Source organism: Pestalotiopsis fici (assembly GCF_000516985.1).
Source record: "Pestalotiopsis fici W106-1 unplaced genomic scaffold PFICI_Scf_1, whole genome shotgun sequence".
Classification (NCBI taxonomy): domain Eukaryota; kingdom Fungi; phylum Ascomycota; class Sordariomycetes; order Amphisphaeriales; family Sporocadaceae; genus Pestalotiopsis; species Pestalotiopsis fici.
In genome coordinates, this window is record NW_006917091.1 from 4242131 (window position 1) to 4264185 (window position 22055).

Sequence of the window (22055 nt, forward strand, 5' to 3'; positions counted from 1 at the left end):
TGTGCATCTCCCCGTAGGAAGTCGGGCTGAAGATATGTAATAAGATGTAGCACACGCACCACACACAGTTCGTGGCAACTTCTCGAAAATATGAAGGTCCCTTCGCAGACACGGAAGGGGAGAGATGGGACATGTACGGTCAGGCTGTAGATGAGTAATCAGTGACTGGGAAATACAGTACTGTACCTATTGCTATTGTCAGTCACGACTTGACCTTCACGCCTTTTTGTGCTCTCTGAATATTTTCAAGCGGATTGGCCTTCAATACCTGACGGCCTGGCACTAAATTATGGATTGTGGTCTTGAAAATGTGACCATATTGGTCCCACGCTTATCAATACTAGGGCCTCTCAGGCCTTCGAGGTACTGTAGCAGATTTATCCCAGGCTCTAGGTTTTGAGGCTGTGCTCAACAGTCTGTAGACGCTGGGATACTCTTCTGTGCCATGAATACTCTTCTGTCCTTCGGACAACAAGGATTCTCTTTCGAAATTGCATACATGTCGTGGAGCTCCCCTGACTCTCGTGGTTGAATGCACCAAACTGCGGGGACATGACTATTGCAACGAAATGGCAGCACAGGCGACGATGGTGGACGGATCCCGCGCCTCCATGACACTGCCAGCATTGGCTGAAGAACTTCCACTCACGCGACATGCTCTCTCCAATGAATTAGACTAAATGTACTTACCACAGCGTATCGACCATACATGCTGAAAGCATTGAAAGAGCATGATATAGGTTGGAGACTCACAAGTGTGCAGCTGCCACCACGCGGACGAGCTTTGAAGTCTCGATATGGAACGTCCCGGCTAGCCTTTCGGATCCTGGTGTCATCGAAGTAGCCGATGCATCGCCGGTAGACAAATACAATATGGTCATGGGAACACCTGACTCATGAGTCATGTCACCAGCACCAGGTGATAGACAGGTTAGTACTTGGCTGTTGCCAATGCCTAGAAATACTCCTCCTCCCAAATTTTCGCTGACAGCTGAGCCAGGACATATCCAGGACTACCACCATAGAACAAGACATTGGACCAAGTGTAGAGACAAAGACAAACGAAGGGACACAAAAGCACCAACATGTATGCGACCATGGCTGTCCGGGTCTAGTGCATGTGAGGACAAAGTCCGGACGTTCAATGACCGATGCGGGCATGGAAAAATGACAAAAGGCTATTGCCCACTCAAATAAGCTAAGTAAAAGGTGTTGGGATCATGTATTTGATTCAGAAATTGGCTATGCTTTCGTCAGTGTGTAGCTAAGCTATACAGTACAACTAGTGCTAGCAATCCGGCAAAGTGACGGCGGGTCTTCCACACGTCTCCCGTTGCTTGCATCCTTCCTATATTTACGAGCTTAAGGAGACTATTGTCTCAGAACTACATTTGTGTGCACGAATCATACTTGGAATTGTGTTCAGTTCCATGCCGGGATATGGCAAGCGTTTAGATGGGTACATAGACGCATATTTCGGCTTGGTGCCAGTTGCTCGCTTGCTCAGCACCACAAGGCTGAGACCGAGTTATTCATCACCTTGTTAAAAGAGGCAGTCAAGCTGGACGAGATGCAGTACGACCGGACAAGGTACAACCAGGGCAAGAAGACTTCACGGACCCGACACTATTTGAACAGGGTACATTGCACAATTGACTATGGGGTACTAGCATTGGGCTGTTGTCGAATATCGAGTACTTAGTTCTTAGAAAATGTTGAGAACAAGCGGAACAAGCTGGATATGAAGTTTGCGCCAAAGAACAAATGTTCGAAGCAATCAAAGTGTCTTCTCCGGAATTTGAGGCTTTGGTCTCGGCTAGGAGCTGCAAATATCAGCATAGTGCCGTAGCGGTTGCTTAGTTCTAGCCTCACTATGCAGCCCGAAGTCCAATACTCGGTATCATTACAATGTCTACTACTACGAGGCGGTGCATTTTGTCAGCTTCGTAATCGCTACTGAGTAACGCCGTACCAATCTACACCCGGTGCATGGCTGTGAATAATGTAAGTAACTCATTAAGGTACTAACTATATCTAGCACGACTCTTAAATGCACTTTGCAATTTGCTACTAATCATCGAGTCTGCGTTTCTGCTCACGACATATCAGGCGTGAACCTTCCAAGCTTTCCCACAATGGTGGCAACTCAGACCACACAATTTCTTGAGCTTAGACAATTCAGTACATTTGCACTTGCCAAGAGTCTTCCACCTTGGACACAGAGTTTGAAAGGCTTCTGTTCTAATGTCTTGGTGATCCGAGCGCAATGCCATGATCAGCGCTTCAAAAAGCGGTATATCCCCGTCCCTTCCCATCTTGAACGCAGCAGAGTGGAGATCCCACACGGCTGCCGATACTCCCAGACAAGAGGCTGTTGTATATTCAAAACCTGGCACGACGCCACCGCGCAAAGTCAACGTCGCGTGCAGGCAACCCGGTGGCAGCTTGATGGCCACGCCGTCAGTCGTGATCAGAAAGACTCCTCTCTCAAGCTTGTCGTGAAGCCGGATGAAAATATCGTTTTGAGCGCATTCCTTAGCATATAATCGACGATTCTCGTCGGTTAGAGGGTATGTTGCCCAAAGCTTGACGCAGCCGCCGTGCGATGTCGTCACGACATGCTTGCCGTGGTCTGGAGATAAATTAGTTGATGGTCTAGCTCCATGGGACGTTTCCTTACCAATATGCAAATCGACGAATGTGTACTTAGGCGTGACGTTAATGCTAGTCAAGATGTCATTGTCCATATAGTATGGATGCGTCCCGATGAACCTCTCCGGCATCCTCATCTGGGCGACGGAAGTACTCATATTGGTAGCATAGTAAGTCGATGAAGCATCTGGATCTCGAAGCTGTTGCAAGACCTTGATGAAAGGCGCATCCTCGCAAGGAACATGTGGCCTGCCCCGAACATAGACTTTTGTTTATCTTGTGTCGAACTCATGAACAAGTTCGTTGAGCTGGTCGTCGTAGGCAGGCTTCTTGGCCCAACATTCGCTCGCGGGGTAGATGGCAGGGGCATTCTGGTAGAGATCTTGCCGCGAACGAGCAGCTTCCGGTGCTGGAAGGGTTGTGAGTCCTTCTGATCGACGGATCGCAGATCGAAACGCCGCCGTTAAGGGCGCCAACGGTCCCTGTAATATGTCGAGGACCTCCTCCATGAGACCTTCTAACTCGAGTTCTTGTTTCGCTTTTTGCGTATGGCGTTGAATATGCCGACCCCAGTTGTTTTTGCCTACCTTTTCGACTCGTGCGGCGCAATATGGACAAATGCTAGGCCATTTTACAGTTCCTCCTTTCGGCATTTTGCAGGAGATAAGAAGAGGGCACTAAGCTGCTGTGAAAGACTGCAACGGAAAGGGTCGAAAGTATCAATTGCTTATGCGTTAGAAGGTGAGGATGGGGGAGGACGGGAGAGGATGGATCTGGGTGGGGTAGTGACCCCGCTTTGAGCCACTAGAGGAAGGGGGGGCGGGCGGGAGTTGGTCAGCTTCTGCCAATTGATATAAATTTCGAAATAGTTTCTCTAATGCAAGCCCAAATAGATGACCGAGGATTACTAAAACACTGAAATTATAATCAACATAGTGTCACTAGACGACGAACGTAGCTGTATTGCAGCCAAGTAGCTGAATTCTGTTTGCGGAAATCGTAGTGAACTTACTGTGCATGATGCATAAAAGTATGTTCATAATCTCAGCATCATCAATGAAGAGCTCGATAGCATCTCAGGTACTGTCGTGCGTAATGGCAAAGCTGGTGGAGGATGACTGCTCCCAAGACTTTCTGAAGACTGTCCAGAATTAATTGCGTCAGCTTTGATACGAAAGTTGATCGAGCGCCTCGATCAACAGCGTCAGATTTGTCTTGATAGGAGAGGCTCGTTGACTCAGAAATATTACAAGTATGAAGAAGTCTGGCGACCTAGGTACGGCAGCTGTGGTCAGCATTACAACCTCGTCACGTTATCAAATATATGTAACGCAGACCACGAGGAGACGCATATCTGATGAAAGGTTATACGGGATAATGGTTAGCATTGAAGATATGTAAGCGGCGCCGAATGTTATTGATACAAATCGAGAGAAGACGACGACACGGCGCTATATCAAATCCAATTTTACGGTCCAGATCTCTAACTGCAGATAAACACAGGACAAGAAGAAATTGTTACCAACCGCATATGATGGATACGATCAAATTCAATCAATCGTATCATTCATTTAACAAGTGGATAAATAACTAACTGGTCATAGGCGGGATTCTTAAAGATCATGGCCTCGTAATAATGCGCGTGCTGCCGGGAAGCATTATGCTAACCGACCAGCCCTTTATTTTATAAACCTCTTCGGCGATTTTATATAGCCAAATTATAAGAATAACAAATAGCTAGAATTCATATTTTTTATATTTTAAAATCTTTAATCCAAATTCCTAAAACTATTAGCTACCGTACCCGTTACTAGCGGTAAACTAAGCGTAAGCCAGGGATAAATATATTATAGCCGCCGTAAACCCGGTAGTAAATTTAAGCATATTTATATTTTATACCTTTTAAAGCGCTAACGTTTATTAGTGCGCCGCTTTTTCGCGGTTAATCCCTAAATAAACGATATAGGCTACGGCAAAAATTATACGCATATATAATTATTAGTCGTAAATATTATCCAATTTTTAAAATTTATAATTCCGTAATTTTTTTAATACCGATTGCGCCGTAATAAGTTTTTTAAATCCGATATTGCTTTTTACGGACACTAATAATAAACGTCGGAAATCACGGCGTATTCGTCCCGGTTTATTAGCGCTATTAAATTCTGGCTCGAGCATTTCGAGAGCTTTTACGTATTTTTTTATTTTATAATATATATCCGCGAGTTTAGCGACTAAAAAGCATCGTAAAATATTACGTATAGGCTTAAATAAACCTAACGCTATAAATTATTTAAAAAACGCCCTAGCTATATTAAAGTCTCCGATAAACTAAAAAAACCTTACCGTTATGCTTTAAAATCTAAATATTACTTCGTTTTTAAAAATAAATAAAAGTAATTTAGCTTTTTATTTATAAATAATAAAAAGTATATTATTATTAAAGCATTTAATTTTATTTTCGATTTAAGAAATATAAAAGCGCTTTTAAAATATATAATCGCGGCGTATAGCTGGCTACGGGGCACGCCACAAAAATTTGCGTATTTACGCCTCGGATTTAACGGAATTTCTATTATTACGATATAATATGCTTTAAAAAAATATGACAAAAGCCTAGAAATAATATAATATCGATTTTCGCATAAATGCTTTAACCTATTTTATAACCCTACGCTAAATAGCGACCGAGTTTTTTTCGGCAAAATAGAGAATTACCTTAAAAATTTAAGACTTATCCGAATTTAATATTTTATATATTTTAATAGCGTTATTTAATATCGTCTGAATTATATTTTTAAATAGGATAAACCTGCCAAATAAGCGTGAAAAAAAAATTAAAGATATAATAACTAGGTTATATTAATTTATATTATTTTTATAATATAATAAGCAAGCAAAGTATAATAGCTTTAACGCTACCGATTTTAGCTTATTTATAATTTCCGGGGTCACGATTTAGGAAAAAAATAATCTAAAATCCGGACGTAAAAATTAAGCGACCGTGCTATCCTTTAAAATATGCGTTATAATATAAGGGCTAAATGCCATTAAGGAAAATATTATCTTATCTAAGAAAAAGTTTATTACGTTATTTAGAAAACTAAAGTCTACCGTATCGATATTCTTTATTTTTTTATAAATATTCCACCGATGCTAGGAAAGGCGGATGCTTCTAAATAAAACGGTGGGAATTTTAAAGCTATCGAGCGCATAAAGCAGGAGCAAAAGCTAATCCGAGCCCGGAAAAATATTAGCATAATCGGTAATAAAATTATAATATAATAATTAAAGGGAAAAATCTAATAATTATAAATAAAGCAATTTAAAAAAATAATATATTATACGATGTAATTAACCGTATAATTAACCAAAAATTAAGCGTTATATAAACCCTATATAATATTTAAATTATAAAAAAAAATAGCTAAATAGCTGCTCGTTATTTATATTTAAATATCTTTTATATTTATATAATATTAAGTATTTATTTTCTTTTTAAAAATATATTTATTTACGTCGAATGCGGGATTTCTAGCGGGAACTAAAAAATCGCCCCGAAACCACCGAATTTGCGAGCGAGCTATATATATTTTCTCTTAAAATTGCGAATATTAATATAATTAAGTTATCTTAAAAAGATATTTGCGATAAAAATAGGCACGGACGCTTAAATATTTAATTTAAACCGGAAAAATATTACGACGCAGGCAAATCGCCGCCGTAGCTCGGCGTAAACAAAGTTATCGTTAAAAATAATCCAAAAACCGTTAATATCTCCTCGGAATCGCTTATATACCTGGTCGACAGGCGCAAAATTAATAAATTTAATAAAAAAAACCTTATTTATCCGCTAATTGCTAAAGATAATACAATATTACACGTCGCGGCAAAAAAATCTAGATTAACCCAAAAGGGCAACCAAATATTATAAGTGCGAATTTAGAGCAGGGATCAGCTTTTTAGCTTAATCCTCGTTAAAGGTCTCCGCTAAGCGGTAAATCGAGGTGCAAAGACATGTTCCTATGGCGCAAAAGTGCAACAGCAAATCATCGCCGACAGAAACCTGTGTGATCTCGAATGGTTTGCGCGTTTTACTCAGGGTAAGACCGAAGTGTATAGTTAGCACTGTGTAGTACTTTGGCTTGGGGCCCAGGTGACACGATGCCCCACCTGACCCGGGCCACTTGGGATGATTTTGTGTCGATCGTCACTCTGATCCGGCTCGTACACTAAACTAGTGGGTCTCTGTCGGTTAGCACCCTCTCCTAGAATGCTGGCAATTCAAGAATACAATCGTAGTAAAGGTACAAAGATCCAAGCACAAAGGCATTCGGATTAGTCGAAGCACAATTATCGTCTTCATACTAAAAAAGGCAGCAGCTCTAACTTTCTACGAAGTCTATATCTTTGTATGCATTTGTGCCATGCACAGGCTGTTTGAGTTGTGGGCGCTTGCTTCTCGAAGCTTCTTTTTACAGCCCTAGTGAGAGGACTCTGGAAGGAGCTTGTATGAGCGTACGAAGACCCCAACGATTCAACAGCTCTGATATCTCAAAGCCTTGTGTCTTTTTACTTAACGTTACCGTGTGCATCATGGTGTCTACCAACAATCTTGTGTATATTGGCGCTATGTAAACGTCGAATATGCCTAACAGGCAGTACGCGGCGTCTTCCAACTCAGTAGTCTGCCGGCTGCTCGACCAGTGCATTCGGTGTAGTACAGCGGGTCGCCGAGAAGCACGGGAATCTATACATTCGTCACAGTATGGATGGCAATCTCTAGGGACATCCTATATCCCAAAAATATGCCTTCAGACGAGTAGGTTTGGTCTGATTTGGGTCTTATGGGTAGGCCGTGTCTTTGGAAGCACTCACAACTAAAAAGGTGTCGAGGCCCCAAATCCTGTAGAACCAAGATCCTATGGATCCTACGCCACAAGACCAGATTCAAGGCCTCGTATGTTCTTTTTGGGCGTTTTGTGAGGCGCCAGCGCGAATCGTCCCCTCCTGAAACCACCAGATCAGCGGATCTAATGAACGGACAAACCATTCGCAGTAAAATGATATCCACCAACGGCTTATCTTTCTAGTCGGCCCAGGAACATGATAAAGGCACTCAAAATCATCATATTCAAAAGATCTCCTTGGAGATAGACAAGCAGTTGAGACGTAAGCGATTCCTCTACTTCAATTGTTTACGCTCATAAGTCCGAGGTAATGTTAGGAAAGAGCTAGATGCTCTACCGAGTTCACAGACGTAAAGTACAGCGAATCGATCTACAGGCGACTACCCAATACTTGTGGTTATTGTGATTCGTAGTCCGGTCTATAATTATAGGTTCCCCAGTTTCGCGCCAAACTATGCCAAGGCTCTATGGGTCAACCGCCCTGCTGGTTACGGCAAAACAGTTTGGGTACCAGAACTGTAGAATATCTCAAAGCTCAGGCCAACATAATTCTAGCTGTATTCTTCTCTCGGCTGCTCTCAAAGACAGAGAGCAGCCTTTCATCGTCACTTGATCCTGGATATCGCAAACAGTCTCGTAAAACCTTGAGGCATAGGACTTGGCCTCTGAAAGATTCGATTTTCGCGATGTTTCAACTTCTTCATCATTAAGGGATATGGACCTATTGGACGAAGTAGTCCACAAGATTCAAAGCTGCACATTTGCGGTGGATGGGTTGGATGGATATTCCTCAAAATGGACCTGGAATGTCATGCATATCAATAAAATTGAATCTTTCATGCGCAGGAGCATACAGGGAATATCTGGTACCACCTCGCCGATACTCTTAGTCGTGAGAATCAGGAAATCCGTACCAGCCTCTTGGACACCATCACAAGCAGTCCGAGCTTCAAATTGCTTGACTACAAGATCAGGCTGGATGTTTGTAAACCAGACGCATTGAAACTATCTCAGAGCATCGTGAACCGCAAATTGGGGAATAAGAGTCAGACATCGAAATGCGAAATAGCAGACCGAATAATGGATCGTTGCAACTCAATGTTTTTACGGATTCAACTCTTAGAAAGTGATCTACGCGGGCAAAATCCAGAAGCAGTTGGAACGACTCGTAGACCAAACCCCCTCAGAACTCTCAGGGATTTTCTCCGGCGCCCTGTCCTCTGGTCCAATCATAGCGCGAAGTGGTCTCTGATGAGGCTACTTCGGACCGAGCAGCCTATCAGAACTTTTGCGTCTTATCATGAAGCAAATCGCAGGTGAAAATAGTGTCCCGATAGGATGAGGACCTCTGGACATCTGTTGAACCAATTCTCAGCTGGCATAAGTTGCGCACCAATCCAACTGCGCTTGCGAGATTCAAGCGCGAGCAGTATATGCCGCCTCATCAACCTAAGGCGGTTCTACTGAAATGGTTGACCGGATGTTGCTCTCAGAGCTATAAATCAGGATTGGACAATTCTAATTAAGAAGATCACAGTCGCATAGAGAGTCGTGGATAGATTACACTAGCATAGGCCATAAAAGTTGTTTCCGGGCAGAATCCTTGGCCCCGTGCCGTGTCTTTGCCTGCCTTCAATACTCAACCGGTCTGATGGCTTCCTTCACCTTAAGTAGTGAGTGCCGATCGGTTACCACGTTGGTGGCAAGACTGAGTAAGGGGCACGACTCGAAGTATTGCTCTAGATTTTGTGGCTGCGACGCTTCGGCAAGGAGCTCAGCTGCTGCGCGTCGGCTTTCCTCTTCGCGTGATCGTCCTTGGGAGGTCTTTGCTCTGCCTCGCATAGTCTTCGTTCCTCCGTACGCAGTCGCTATTCCCTAGCAAATTGCCGCCGATGACATTCAAATACTTCCATAGCGAAATTTTTGCTTTTTGTTTTGGTGATGCTCTTCACGTCCATCAACAACACATCGCAACGACTAATTAGACAACGTATCCCATACAGATCGCAATGACTAGTACAACACTAGCACTCCACACTTAGGCCGTGATGATGTGCTTTCCGCCGCATGCATTGTTTGCCATAAATTCAATGGTATCTCGCGTGGGATCCCGATATGTTTGATTGTCATAAGTACCTTTCTTCTCCTCCCACACACCAAAGTCTCTAGCTTATGTACAATGGTAGGAGACATATCCATAGCATACAGACCTAGCAGGTTGTGCTTTAGTCGCTGAGCATAAGCCTCTGTACACTCGGAGGAATCATGTTAAGCAAGAATGTTGCTTGCTCAGTGTTAACGGTGCTCTGTCAAACTAGGATGCCATCAATAAAAAATATATCAAGATAGAGACAGATTAGTCTTGGAGCACGCCTAAAAATTGGAGGGGCGATGGAACTTTCAAAAATGAACTTGTTGGAAGCATTAAGTGCCCTGCCTGGGAATAAGCCGGGCATAATAAATGTCTGTGTATCTCTCTCTGTGTGGTTGTGTGGTGTTTGGGTGGGTGGTAGTAGCAGCCTGAAAATGTTCGCGGGATGTCCCCATTTGTCCCCAATGGCTTGGCTAAGCCTGTCCAAGTCTTTGAATTGCTATTATGGTAGGATGGGTAAGTAAAACGCTCCATAGCATGTATTTTGAAGCCACTTGCGCAGACAGCGATGTGCAATGTTTATTCCTTTGGATTTCCGCCACCACATACAGGAGATCAGCCTCGGCCTTTGTGTCGTCGCACTGTTGGATCTTCCAAAGCTGCCCGAGGATGTGGATATATTCGATCCAGGTCCACGTCATGAGCCGCACCAGCGGATCGATGCCCGAGGATCATGCTGGTCTCGGAGCGAGATAAACGCATACCCTTGGAGTATCTTAATCCTTTTGTCTCGCGCTTCTTGTGTCTCTCTGTGCGGTAGCGGTAGTAGTGAGATTGGGATACTTGCCTCTGCCAAAAAGCAGATAAGCTTGAGGTATTCTGTAGCGGAAGGATATGTTCGTTCCAAGTATTCAAACGGCATTAGCCACGTTGTAATGACCAATGTTGGATTTGTCGAGTGACGCCAACGGGCTTTCCAATCAGCAGCTAAGAGCTTGACTTGCTTCGCGTCAAAATGAAGACAATGGTGTAAATAGGTGGTCGTTGTCGCCCTCGTCATTGTTAGATATGTCGAGGCTTGTTTGATCGCGAAAGGCTGATACATCAATAGCTTTAGGAGGTCACTCGTGGCTTGACCATCGCAAAATTGCAATTCCTGGGGCAGACCTTGTAGCAGTTCCAGCGCCTCGGATTCTCTCACCTCTCTGTTGGTGTACATATGGTTCCGCGGTGTACAAAGCTCCATTGCGATCTTGGTTGCACGCTGTAAACAGATTGATCTCTTGTGGCTGGAGGGAATATACTCATGTAAACTTCAGCCATCGGTCAGGTCGATTCATTGGTATTATCGACAATGTAAAGCTAATAGCTCGAATACTCCTCGCCGGTAGTCTTAACAACCCTCGATTGCATCAAAATTAAAGATCGCTACGGTCTGGCTCGTATCGGTTCTTAAATCTACTTGACCTCGTTCCAACGCTGGATTCTGTAGCGGACCTTCTCGAGCCTTTCGAACCATCTCCGTCAGTTTAATGTGCGGAAGCACCTACAGCATATGGTAGCCGTTTATTGGACGTTGAAACAGATAACTTAGACGGCACCTGCCCAATCGTTAAGTTAATGAGCGCTGCCAGATCCCGTTATTCGTCAGCCTCACAACAAGCCCGTCAAGTACCTGAACCCAACAATCGTTCAAGAACGACCAATACAACGACTCGGCCGTGTTTGGTTAGCAAACGGATCATACACTCACCGACTTCATTGTCGTGTCCAGAAAGCCCTTAGATTCCTTTTCAAAGCGACGTCAGCATTAGCCGGTAGCACCGCAAGCACAATAAGGCGAACCTCACGGGCATCATGATATTGATGAGATATTCCTCAAGCATGATGCTATAATTGACGCGAAAGACACCACTTACCAGCGCAGTCAGCTTCTCGAGAAGTCCACGAGTGTGACTAGGAGGTCATGGAAACACTATTTACTGCTGGTGCCAATAGCCAGCCACGACAATTAGCGCAGTCTGCTTTTTAGGTATGTAGTAATAAAGGGGAATGGTTAAGCTTCGAACTCTTTGCTCGTGGAAAGCAGCTTCCCTCTTATTGGATTATTTTTTCTTTCTTTTTTTTCTTGGTAGAATGTATCTTACAAGATCCAAGATGGAATGCAATCCTTGAAGATGCACTTTGTGTAAATTATTCAGGGCATAAGCATCACGCCCGCCATTGTGGTTGGCTAAGTGTTCAAGCTGTTATCAAAGATGATTCCTTCTTATCAGAGTTTCCAATGGTCTGGTTAGGTGTCGATTGAGTGATGGACTAATATATCTTGTCCGTCTCTAAAGTCTGACATTACGCTATGGAAGGGGTAATGGCACTATTGAAGTATCTGTACGCATCCGTATTGATGTTCTTCAACCTTCTAGCAGCACGTTTAAAAAGCTAATCTTATATAGCCATACCGGCAACAGGACCAAGTCGCAGACCATTCACTTCTGGGATTTCTTTTCTTCTTCTTTCAAAGCTACAGCTCAGTAGTTGGCCTTAGTTATGAGGCCGTGAATACGGCTACAATAGCAGTAGCACTAATTCCCGTCCCAGCAACTGTGTATCCTGTTTAGTGTCACAGAATTTACACTTTAAAGGTCTCATCCAAAAAGCGGCACTTATATATGGCCTGAGAGATAATCGTAGCCGTTCCGCACTCAAACACAAAGAAGAAACTACATGTGTGCCATACATGGACTATTGTCATGGAAGCCGCATTGATATTCAACGCTGCAGCGCTCGTATAGGGCTTTTATACGTACCTTGAGTCGTTTTGCTTGGGTAGAATTCATATGGGGTCTGCTGAACTTTCAAGAGTTCCAACTTAAATAACTATGACACCCAGGCTCCGCATGATCTTCAGAGCAATTCAGGTTCCCGTATGTACTAATGAATATGTTAGTTCGCCTCGTCACTCTTTCGAGTAGGACAAGGTGGCGTACGTGCTTTTTTAAGGTGCAGCCAGCTTTTCCATTTCCATGTTACGATTCCCTTCTAACCGCACAACCCCAATGAGTGGGCACATTGCTGGGTTCAAGTTCAGGCTGATCTAGGGCTGCCGCCGACCCATCAACAACTGAAGGAATTCGCTGAGCGCATCCTGAAGGTGCATGGAGATGTACAACCTCTTGGAAAGAACTGGGTGCAGTCCTTTATCAAAAGGAACCCATCAGTAAGGGTCCATAGGAGCAGAGCCATCGATTCACAGCGTATAAATAGAGCTACAACTAATATTATTAGGCCATGGTTCAGGCACCTCGCTATACCTGAAATTATGGCTATCAAACCCACGAACCGATACAATATGGACGAGACTGGTATCCTTGAAGGCAGTGGATCAAACGGACTTGTTCTTGGATCATCAGAAGCTCGTACTATTCGAAAGAAACAGCCTGGGTCCCGTGCTTGGACCACCCTCATCGAGTGCATCTCCGCAAGTGGCAATAAGCTACCTCCACTTGTGATATATAAGGGGAAGACTGTTCAACAGCAATGGTTTCCTTTGGATCTGACCCCATTCGGTTCTTGGAGGTTCACGGCAACAGAAAATGGGTGGACTTCAGATCCTACAGCTCTCGAATGGTTAGAAAAGGTCTTCATTCCTTCTACCCAGCCAGGCGACCCCCAAGAGGCCAGATTACCCATACTGGATGGCCATGGAAGCCACGAAACCACGGAATTCAAGTATATTGTGCTTTGAAAACAAGATACACTTGATCTTCTTGCCGCCTCATGCGTCGCATGTTCTTCAACCTCTTGATCAGTCAGTCTTCGGTCCTCTCAAAGCAACATATAAGAAGGAGCTTGGGAACCTTGATTGATCAATGGGATGGTAGCACTGTTGTGGGCAAAAGGAACTTCCTAGTATGCTATGGCAAAGCTCGGAGAGCAGCCCTGACAAAAAAGAATATCATCAGTGGCTGGAAATGGACTGGGCTATGGCCTGTGAGCATGGCTAAGCCCCTGATGAGCCCCTTGTTGCTTGAGAATTCGAAAACTCCTGCTTAGCAAGCTGGAGAGGGTTACAAAGGGTATCTCGATAATCAGGGAAATGGGAAATGGGCAGCAGATATATCAGCAGTGGCGTGGTCAACTCCTCGAAAGAGGGATGAGCTTCGTGATCAATTCAGCGTATTCAGCAAGCTCGATATCGATACTCCCACGCAACGTCTACTATTTCGAAAAGTTCAAAAAGGCTTCGATAGGAAGGCGTACGAATTGGCAGTTGCTCATCGAAAGATTGAAGTATTGCAGGCACAGGTTGATGCCAGTAGGGCCAGGAAGCGTAGGAAGGTTAAGATAAGCCCAAATTCGAAGTTTGCCGATATTGAAGCTATCCGGAGGACTCAAATCGAGGTTGGCGAGGTTGACGATGATTCTGATGAATCCAGCGACCTTGGAAGCCCCAGTGATCGTGAAGAATGCATTGTTGTAGCATCAGAACCAAGATAGAAATTAATTGAAGTTCATGGTTGAAGTATAAGCAAATCGAAATTAGGGTGGCCAAATGTGGGGGTTAGCCAAAAGTGGGTGACGGACGTTATAGACATATTGCCTAGCTAGCATAATCTGCCGTCTATCTTTCGATATCTCGAATAAACCTTTCAGCTACCCTAACCTTGACGCCACCATCTACTAGGAACTGAAAGCTTTGCTCCTCCCACAGTGGTTCCAGATCATACCCTTCCGCTAGTGTAAGAGATCCGCATCGTCTGGGCTGTTGCTTAAAGACTGGACCATTCACATGGGAACCATGCCAATCTGAGTATGTACCGACATTTGTATCTCGAGGCCCAGGGATCTCGATAGGGCTACGCGCCGTCATCGCCGCCGCATCAGATCATCCAGGCATTGCATCGGGGAAAGGGCCTTTGGTTCTCAGGGGCGAGGATGACAGACTGCGCAGGACTTGATAAAGCTGTGCCTTGAGGTTCATGTGGAAAGATGGGCCGCATACGCGACCTAGCGACCGTAGATGGCCTTGCACCATTCGCCATGAAGGTTGCTGCCGCTGATTCAACTCTAAATGAGGCATGTCTGCAAAGCCATGGTACCCCAAGCCTCGAGCGAGACTCGCGAGGAGTTTGAGAAGCATTGACCCGGCTCCTCGATTCACGCTGACGCAATGAATAGTCGCTATCAACTAGGCTTTCATCTAGTTCCTCCGTCATACAATCAGAAGCTCTGCGGACCAGCGCTGGGTCCGCTGATCCCACAGCTAAGGATAAGCCCGCAGAGTAGCAGCTGGTCCGTCTTTGACTTTGATTTGTTTCATCTCTCGAAACGGTCATGTTGCACCCACAGGTTTCGCGGCCGAAAAATGCGTCGAATACACAACGACGAACGAAGAGCGACGTAACACCAGAAACAGGCGCGCTAGAATCTGTCAACACATTCAGGAATATGTATGGCTGATCTCTGATGTGCTCGGCAGCGTAAGGCCAACCACTGCGTCTGCCTGTCTCGGCATCTTTCCAGATGCAGTCGTCCCGCGGTGCCCTGAGTCCATCCAGCTGCAATGTACTTGCGTAGTCCTCGGGTTGATTTGGGAGAGATGCATCCCACTCTGGTACATGCTCGAATACCGAAGATGTTCGCCCTTGCGAAAGGGTGCTGGGAATAATGTTTATGTCTCGCGTCAGTCCTGCAAGACTCTCGATGTGGTCGTTACGAAATCCTTGTCTCAATGCCAGCCGGGCAAGCTCACGTAGTTCACCACTATCCAAGATCTGTGGGACTGCGGTCGCGAAACGTCCTTTTGATTTCCTCCTCGGAGGCACTCGGCTGAGGCATCTCCGCGTAATGAAGAGCCAGATTTGTTTTCGACCAAGGTCGAATTGTAGCTCTGGAGACCCCGATGTTACATCTGACGCGGTGACGTTGACGAATGATCGTGCTGCAAGTTGCTTCCTTCGATTTCAAGCGCATTGAGTTTCGCATTGGATAGCTATATATCTGCAATTGAGCAAACAATGCTCTTGTAATGACACATGGAACAGCTTCGATGATTGAACGAGAATGCTCTATCAAGATGAGCCTAAATTGTATGCCCAGGTACAATGATTCCGGATCAGCTATAGTCCATTTCACTTGGATTTGCTAACAGCAATCTTGAGGCTCTCTATTCCCTCCTGAATCTGGTTGAGCGCTGCAATGATCTGGACTACGTTCTGGGATAGCCCGTCATTGCTGTCTTTCCGAAAGGAAGAGAGGCTCTGTCCAACATGCTTTGCGGAGCACTTGTGTCGGGAAACGTATACTGTCTAGAAAGCCAACTTTCCATGTTTTCAAAGCCGCGAGCCGGAACGTACTCGATCCTAAAATGGCGAATAAACAGGAGGGCTCAAAACAGATCTTTCCCTAGTTGCTGGAACACCGCAAAACCTGTAAATTCCCAGTAGAAAGTCTAATAAGTCATTCTCTGCTCATGAATATTGGTAAAACTGGAGCTATTCGAAACATCTTAATCCACGGTTCTATACATATTGGTTGCATAGAGTCAGAAGGAAACGACGAAAAATGGCTGAACACATCTACAGCAAAAAGCAGAAGGATAAGGCTCGCAAACGAGGCACGTCGCTGAAGAGGAAATGTGTCGAATTAGGAGAGGTAGCTCTCTTGCAAAACCCAAGCTCGCTTATTCAACGGAGACTCTTTGATATCGTCGTCGAATTTGGAACTGCCATCAGCTATGACTTTTTCTTTTAAAAAGCCGGCTCCGGAATCGCAAGCTGCAGATGCGGCTATGGTGCAATACGCTGCAGCAAAGATAGATTCCATTTTTTTGGACTCCTTTTCCCAATCCGCATCGTTATCTTGGACGATGCATATTGAATCATTCCAAATATATTCGACTCCCAGCTGTCGGGTGACCGCGATGCCAACCGTCGGTTCCAAGCGAAACAAGAGTACTGCTGCGCTGGCCCTTACGAAAAGGCTTGAGATTCATCTATCGTGATCTCTATATACATGTGAACCTACGCCAATCTCCTAAGGTGAGACACGCGCATTGCATTGGGGGGACTAATCACTAAAGGACATTCATCGTGTATGTGAAGCTAAAGATCCAGTGTGAAAGCAAAGATCGTTTGATATTATGGTGTTGTACCGTGGTGTGTAAAAGTATGACTGACTAACAAGGGCCTGATCAGGTGCCCCATTACAACATAAACTTTGTTCAAGGCACCTCAGCCTCTGATGCGGCCTCTCCTCGCTGTAAAGGAAGACGGAATATATATTTAGGACAGCAAAAAGTCAGACTAGGCAGAAGAAGGCCGTGGCTCCTGCGGGACCATGGAGAGCAGAAGTTCCGAGTAACCACTTCCCGATTCCCAAGCTCACAACTGTGAATTTCCGGCCATCTATCACGTATCCGATTTCTTTGAGGCTCTTGTCCTCAGCTTCACCATAACGAAGACCAAACCGTAAGAACTCAAGATAAACAACAAAACGATGCTTACATGAATCCATCCATGATCGTAGCCCTCTAATCTGATCGTAGAGAGATAGTCCCCACCCGTCGTGTAGGGGCAAACATGACAGGCTGACGTTGACTCGGGATTTATGAGGTTTGATCCCGCACTTTCGAGATATGGTGCCAAGTATTGGCCACATGTGGCGTTGTCAGGCGGGTCGAAAATGGCGAACTCCGAAGCACTGCATTTGACAGTAACGTCATATATGGTGAAAGTGAGGACGCTCCCAACCAGGTACGTAACAGGATTCAGATAATACAACCAGTATTTCCAGAACGCCACGATCTGGCCATATGGCACCAAGATTCCACAAAAGGAGATCATAGTTCCGACGATGAGTGGGTTGAGAAGGGCCGCGAACACAGCGTTCGGAGCGTATGCCGCGATGAACTGTCCGATACCAGTGTAAAGAAATCCGTAGATGATGACGACAAAGCACGTCGCACCAGCGGTACGGGACTCGGCTGGGAACCCGACGACGTAATACCAGCACAAAAAGTATAGCACGCCGCAAAACAACAAGTACGGCGCTTCTGACAGCACCAAAGCTGTTACGAGAGCTTTCCAAGAGTATATACGGGATTTCTTCTCTCGCGCGTCATAGATGTCCCGCCTTTGGATGAAAAGAGGCTGGAGCTGATTCACAACACCAGATGCGACAAACATCCAAACGAAGACAGTAAAGAGTCTCAACTGTATATCCTGGACGGTGTCGCCGACTTGCCAGTATGTGAAGCCATTGAATAGTGCAAGGCCTATATGCAACGCCACCTTGTTGTTGATATAAGGTGTATTACGATATAGCGCAATATTCATGCGACGCAATACAACTCTTATTTGGAAGAGCAGTGGTGTGGCAAATTCCTGATCGTCGGTATTGAGTTCTGTGGATATGGGTAGTGGCTGAGTCATCACTTGCAACTCTTCAACGACTCTGTCGTGCTCTGAGGACTTCAGCCAGATGTTGTTCCAGTCTACATCAGAGAAGTGACCAGAAACAACGTCGATCATATGTTCAGCAGGGTTCGCGTCATGAGGGCAAGGAGCACCGTGCTTTGCAAAGTATCCCGTTACAGTCTCGGCATTGTCACCAATGTCTCCGAAATAGACTGTCTTGCCACCTCGTGCAAGCAAGAGGAGCCGATCGAATTGTGTAAATAGTTGTGCGGACGGCTGATGTATAGTGACCAGAACAGCCTGCCCGGCATCGGCGAGCCTTCTCAAGAAGCGAACAATGTTATAAGCCGCTTGACCATCAAGGCCGGAGGTCGGCTCATCCAGAAACATGAGAAGCTTTGGCTTGGAGACCAGTTCAACTCCAATCGTGACCCGTTTGCGTTGTTCGATGCTCAAGCCAGGCCCATTACCGGGAGTGCCGATCAGTGTGTCGGCTATGTCGTGAAGCTCTAGTAAGTCAATTACGACGTTAACATATGCCAATTTGTCCTCCGATGAAATGGTGTGTGGTTGACGTAATAAAGCCGAAAACTCAAGCGCCTCACGCACCGTGGTGTATGGCTCGTGCACATCGAGTTGTTCGCAGTAGCCCGTCGACCGCTGAAATGATAATGCCGTAGGGTGTCCGTCTATGAGAATGGAGCCACTGATATGGCCATCGACTTTTCTCTGCGCAAGAACATCCAGCAAAGTTGTTTTCCCCGCACCTATCCCGCACATGTTAGGGTACCGTAATTTCAGAAAATAAATGGAGGCACAGGTCGAAGGGATTGTTGCTTACCTGACGAGCCCATCAATGCGGTCAGTGTTCCTGGTTTGACCCATCCCTCGACCTGGTCAAGGAGGACTTTGGGTCCAGCCGGGGTGTCGATCGTGTAGCAGAGATTATTCCACGTAAATTTTGAAGTCGTACGTTCGAGTTGACCTCCCGCAATTGGATTGTCAACCAATCCTGCGTCTCCTGGTAACGCTGATACCTTTTCTTTGATGTCCACTGATCGAGCTTCTACATCGTCTGACAATGCTTGGTGATGGTTCACGAGCTCTCTCGGTATGAGAGTATGGTTTGCAGAAGACCCGTTGTCTCTCCAATTTATTGTAGCCGCGACAGTAACGATGGAGTAGAAGACATTTAACCCACAGAGGATCCCAAAGTTGCGCCAAACATGGGAGTGGTCATACGATAATGACTTGAGATATTCATCTCCGGTCAAGTATGAGAAACCCTGCTGGGCTCCCTTGATTCCGGCGCATGATTGAAATTCTGAGTTGGTATATGCCTCCCCACTTGGTATCAAATTCCCACTCACGCAATCGATGTGCTTGAGATGGAACTCGTTAGCCATAAGGCTTTCGAAAGCGTAGGCCAATGGGTTCAGCCAGTACATCCATCCGAACCACGGGTGCATTTCAGTCTTTGGAATCTGATACCCCGTATACATAGCCATGATGCTGATGATGTAACCGGCATACTTGGCGGCGCCATCAAAGGTTTGGGAACAAGAACCAACCAATCTGAACAGGGAGTTGCAGCAGAGTGTGGTGATGAACAGAGTGATCCAATAGGTGAAGAAGTGAGAAGCAGATGAATCCAGGCCTACCAAGAAATAGACGGGAAGAGACCACAATGTGATTTGCAACAGATTGAGTGGCAGATCCACAAATATCTGTGCAATGCAGATCGACAATGGACTGTTGAAGGCTAAGCCCCTGTGCTTGAGATGCACGGGTCGCCCAGCGAAAGAGTCTATGACCTCGGACATAGCTGTCAAACTGTGATACAGGACAGACCAGTTGAGAGCGCCCGCCTTGAGGAATAACCCAGAAGAATTATCCGGTGCATTGTAATAGAGTGATCCTGCTATCAATGCCTGTACGAGGGTCGATCCTTGTCTCATGGCGAACGTAGCCTTGTCACCAGCAATGATCTGATAGTTACGCAATATGGCAACGAGAACCTGTGACAGAAGATCTGCTGTTGTTGGACTTGACTCTGAGTGTCTCTCGAGGGCTGCGCTAGCACAGAACTCTGCTGTACGAAGTTGAGCTTCCTCGGATTGTGCATATCCCTGTTCGAGCATCATCGACTTGTGGATCGGGGATTGTTGGTAGCGTTGCTCAAATGCCTCGGCATCTCGCGGAAATGATTGTTCAAAGGTCGGTCGAATTCGACGTTCTGTTGGAACAGTGACCGCCGTCAGAAAATCAGCGATGTTGGCGCCACGGGGGCAAACAAAACCAAGATCTTCCATGAAAGCTCTGGCTTGCTGTGCTGGCCCGTAATAGATCTGTCTCCCGAGATCCAAGACTAGTACTTTGTCGAAAAGGTTGAAGATGTCATTTCCGGCTTGGTAGAGTGTAACAACTGTCGCCAAACCATAAGTGTCTGTCATGGCGCGGATAGCTTTTGCCCACGCCACAGCATTGGTCGCATCTAAACCACGCGTACTGTTGTCCCAACAGAACACAGAGGCTCGAGAGGCTAAGCACTCCATCACGGAAACTCGCTTCCTTTCGCCGCCAGAGACACCGCGAACGTACTCGTTTCCGACTTTAGTGTTGATTGTGTGCGATACACCTAAAGCTTGCAGTAAAAAGTCTTCCATCTCAGAAGCATACGTCTTGGCATCAGTTCCCTCAGGCAAGTTAGCAGGGACCTTTAAACGAGTGGCGAAGTCCATCGTCTGCTTGACTGTCAACGAAGGAAAGAAAATTTCTTCTTCTGTATTCATGACAATGTTGGCCCGATATTTCTGTGCCTCGGCTGACGTCATGCTACCGAAGTGGACATCGCCGAGGATTTCCGTGTAGCCGGCTCGTCGGTTCGAAAGTATGTTCAGTAACGTTGTGCAGCCTGAGCCAGGACGACCTAAGACGAGCAGCATCTCTCCGGGTTTCACACAGCCATTTGACTTATGGAGGATTGTGCGCGTTGGAAGTTTTTGGCATCTGGATCGTAGTCGTGCTGCCAAATTGAATTGTGAAAACACATTCTCGTTTACGGCTGCCTCCGCACTCAAAGCTTTGACGGTTAACTGTAACGACTAAAGTCAGCAATGGATTTCTCGCAGGTTGTCTTCATATAGCGAAACGGTCTGATGTTCTAATGACTGCAATGACTCGAACAGGTTCGAATGAGGAAAAGGGAAGGGAAGGGGGTTGGGGGTTGTACATTGTTCCAGGTCACACCAAGTGCTCTCGATCCATATCCCGCTGAAACATCTCTCTGGTGCAGCTCTCTCAAACTTTGCGTCAACGGGAATTCTTCGCTATCCGTGGGGCCGCTCTGGTCTGTATCTGAGCCTGAAGAAAACGGCGTCTTGGGCGGCATGTTCGCCATCTTATGCAAAATACGCTTTATTTCACTCCAGGAGGAAGTCGTTTGCTGGAGACGTTTGTAGCCAATGGAGCTTAAGAAGTAGCAAAATGTTGTATAATAAATCTTTAGAGTATCTAAACCGCTGATTGAAATCGAAAGATTCGAGAATCGTTATATATTTATTTTTATCTAGATCGCTCCCCCTACTGATTTTTTTTTTCTTCATCCTCTTCTTTCCGGTCTGTTCCCGAAAGGATCACGTATCCGGATTATCGGGCAATTCAGCAGTGTCGTGTTATTCTGCTATGATGGACAAGGTCAGTGGCTAAGTTCGGAAGATTACAGCCTCGATACCTTAATAAGTGGAGACGCGACCCTTGCTCGGAATCCGTACTTGCCGAAGGTGGATGCGACTCGGAAAGAAAAAAGTAGATTACAGCCTCGATACCTTAATAAGTGGAGACTAGACCCTCGCTCGGAATCCGTACTTGCCGAAGGTGAATGCGACTCGGAAAGGAACAAGTAGTTCCAGCTACGGGCCGTTTTCCTCTTTGACCTTTTACCACATTCCCATATTCTATGCCTTTATGTCAGGGTATTGCTCG

General features: G+C 45.6%; 4 protein-coding genes across 4 annotated transcripts; 1 reads left to right on the forward strand and 3 right to left on the reverse strand.

Moving 5' to 3' along the window:
* Positions 1–2105: 2105 nt before the first annotated feature.
* Positions 2106–2810, reverse strand: PFICI_01286 (uncharacterized protein; the record flags this gene model as incomplete). The annotated part of the gene is made up of 2 exons (XM_007829867.1): positions 2106–2632; positions 2681–2810. 2 exons carry the CDS (start codon positions 2808–2810, stop codon positions 2106–2108), a joined length of 657 nt encoding a protein of 218 aa, XP_007828058.1.
* A 114-nt stretch (positions 2811–2924) lies between these two features.
* On the reverse strand, positions 2925–3305 carry PFICI_01287 (uncharacterized protein; the record flags this gene model as incomplete). Its single annotated transcript, XM_007829868.1, has 1 exon — positions 2925–3305. The coding sequence occupies one exon, from the start codon at positions 3303–3305 to the stop codon at positions 2925–2927; it is 381 nt and encodes a 126-aa protein (XP_007828059.1).
* Positions 3306–12973: 9668 nt separating this feature from the next.
* PFICI_01288 (uncharacterized protein) lies at positions 12974–14151 on the forward strand (the record flags this gene model as incomplete). Its single annotated transcript, XM_007829869.1, has 3 exons — positions 12974–13383; positions 13500–13644; positions 13708–14151. 3 exons carry the CDS (start codon positions 12974–12976, stop codon positions 14149–14151), a joined length of 999 nt encoding a protein of 332 aa, XP_007828060.1.
* Positions 14152–16953: 2802 nt separating this feature from the next.
* On the reverse strand, positions 16954–21462 carry PFICI_01289 (uncharacterized protein; the record flags this gene model as incomplete). Its single annotated transcript, XM_007829870.1, has 4 exons — positions 16954–17185; positions 17248–18838; positions 18913–21166; positions 21304–21462. The coding sequence occupies 4 exons, from the start codon at positions 21460–21462 to the stop codon at positions 16954–16956; spliced, it is 4236 nt and encodes a 1411-aa protein (XP_007828061.1).
* Between the last annotated feature and the right edge of the window lie 593 nt (positions 21463–22055).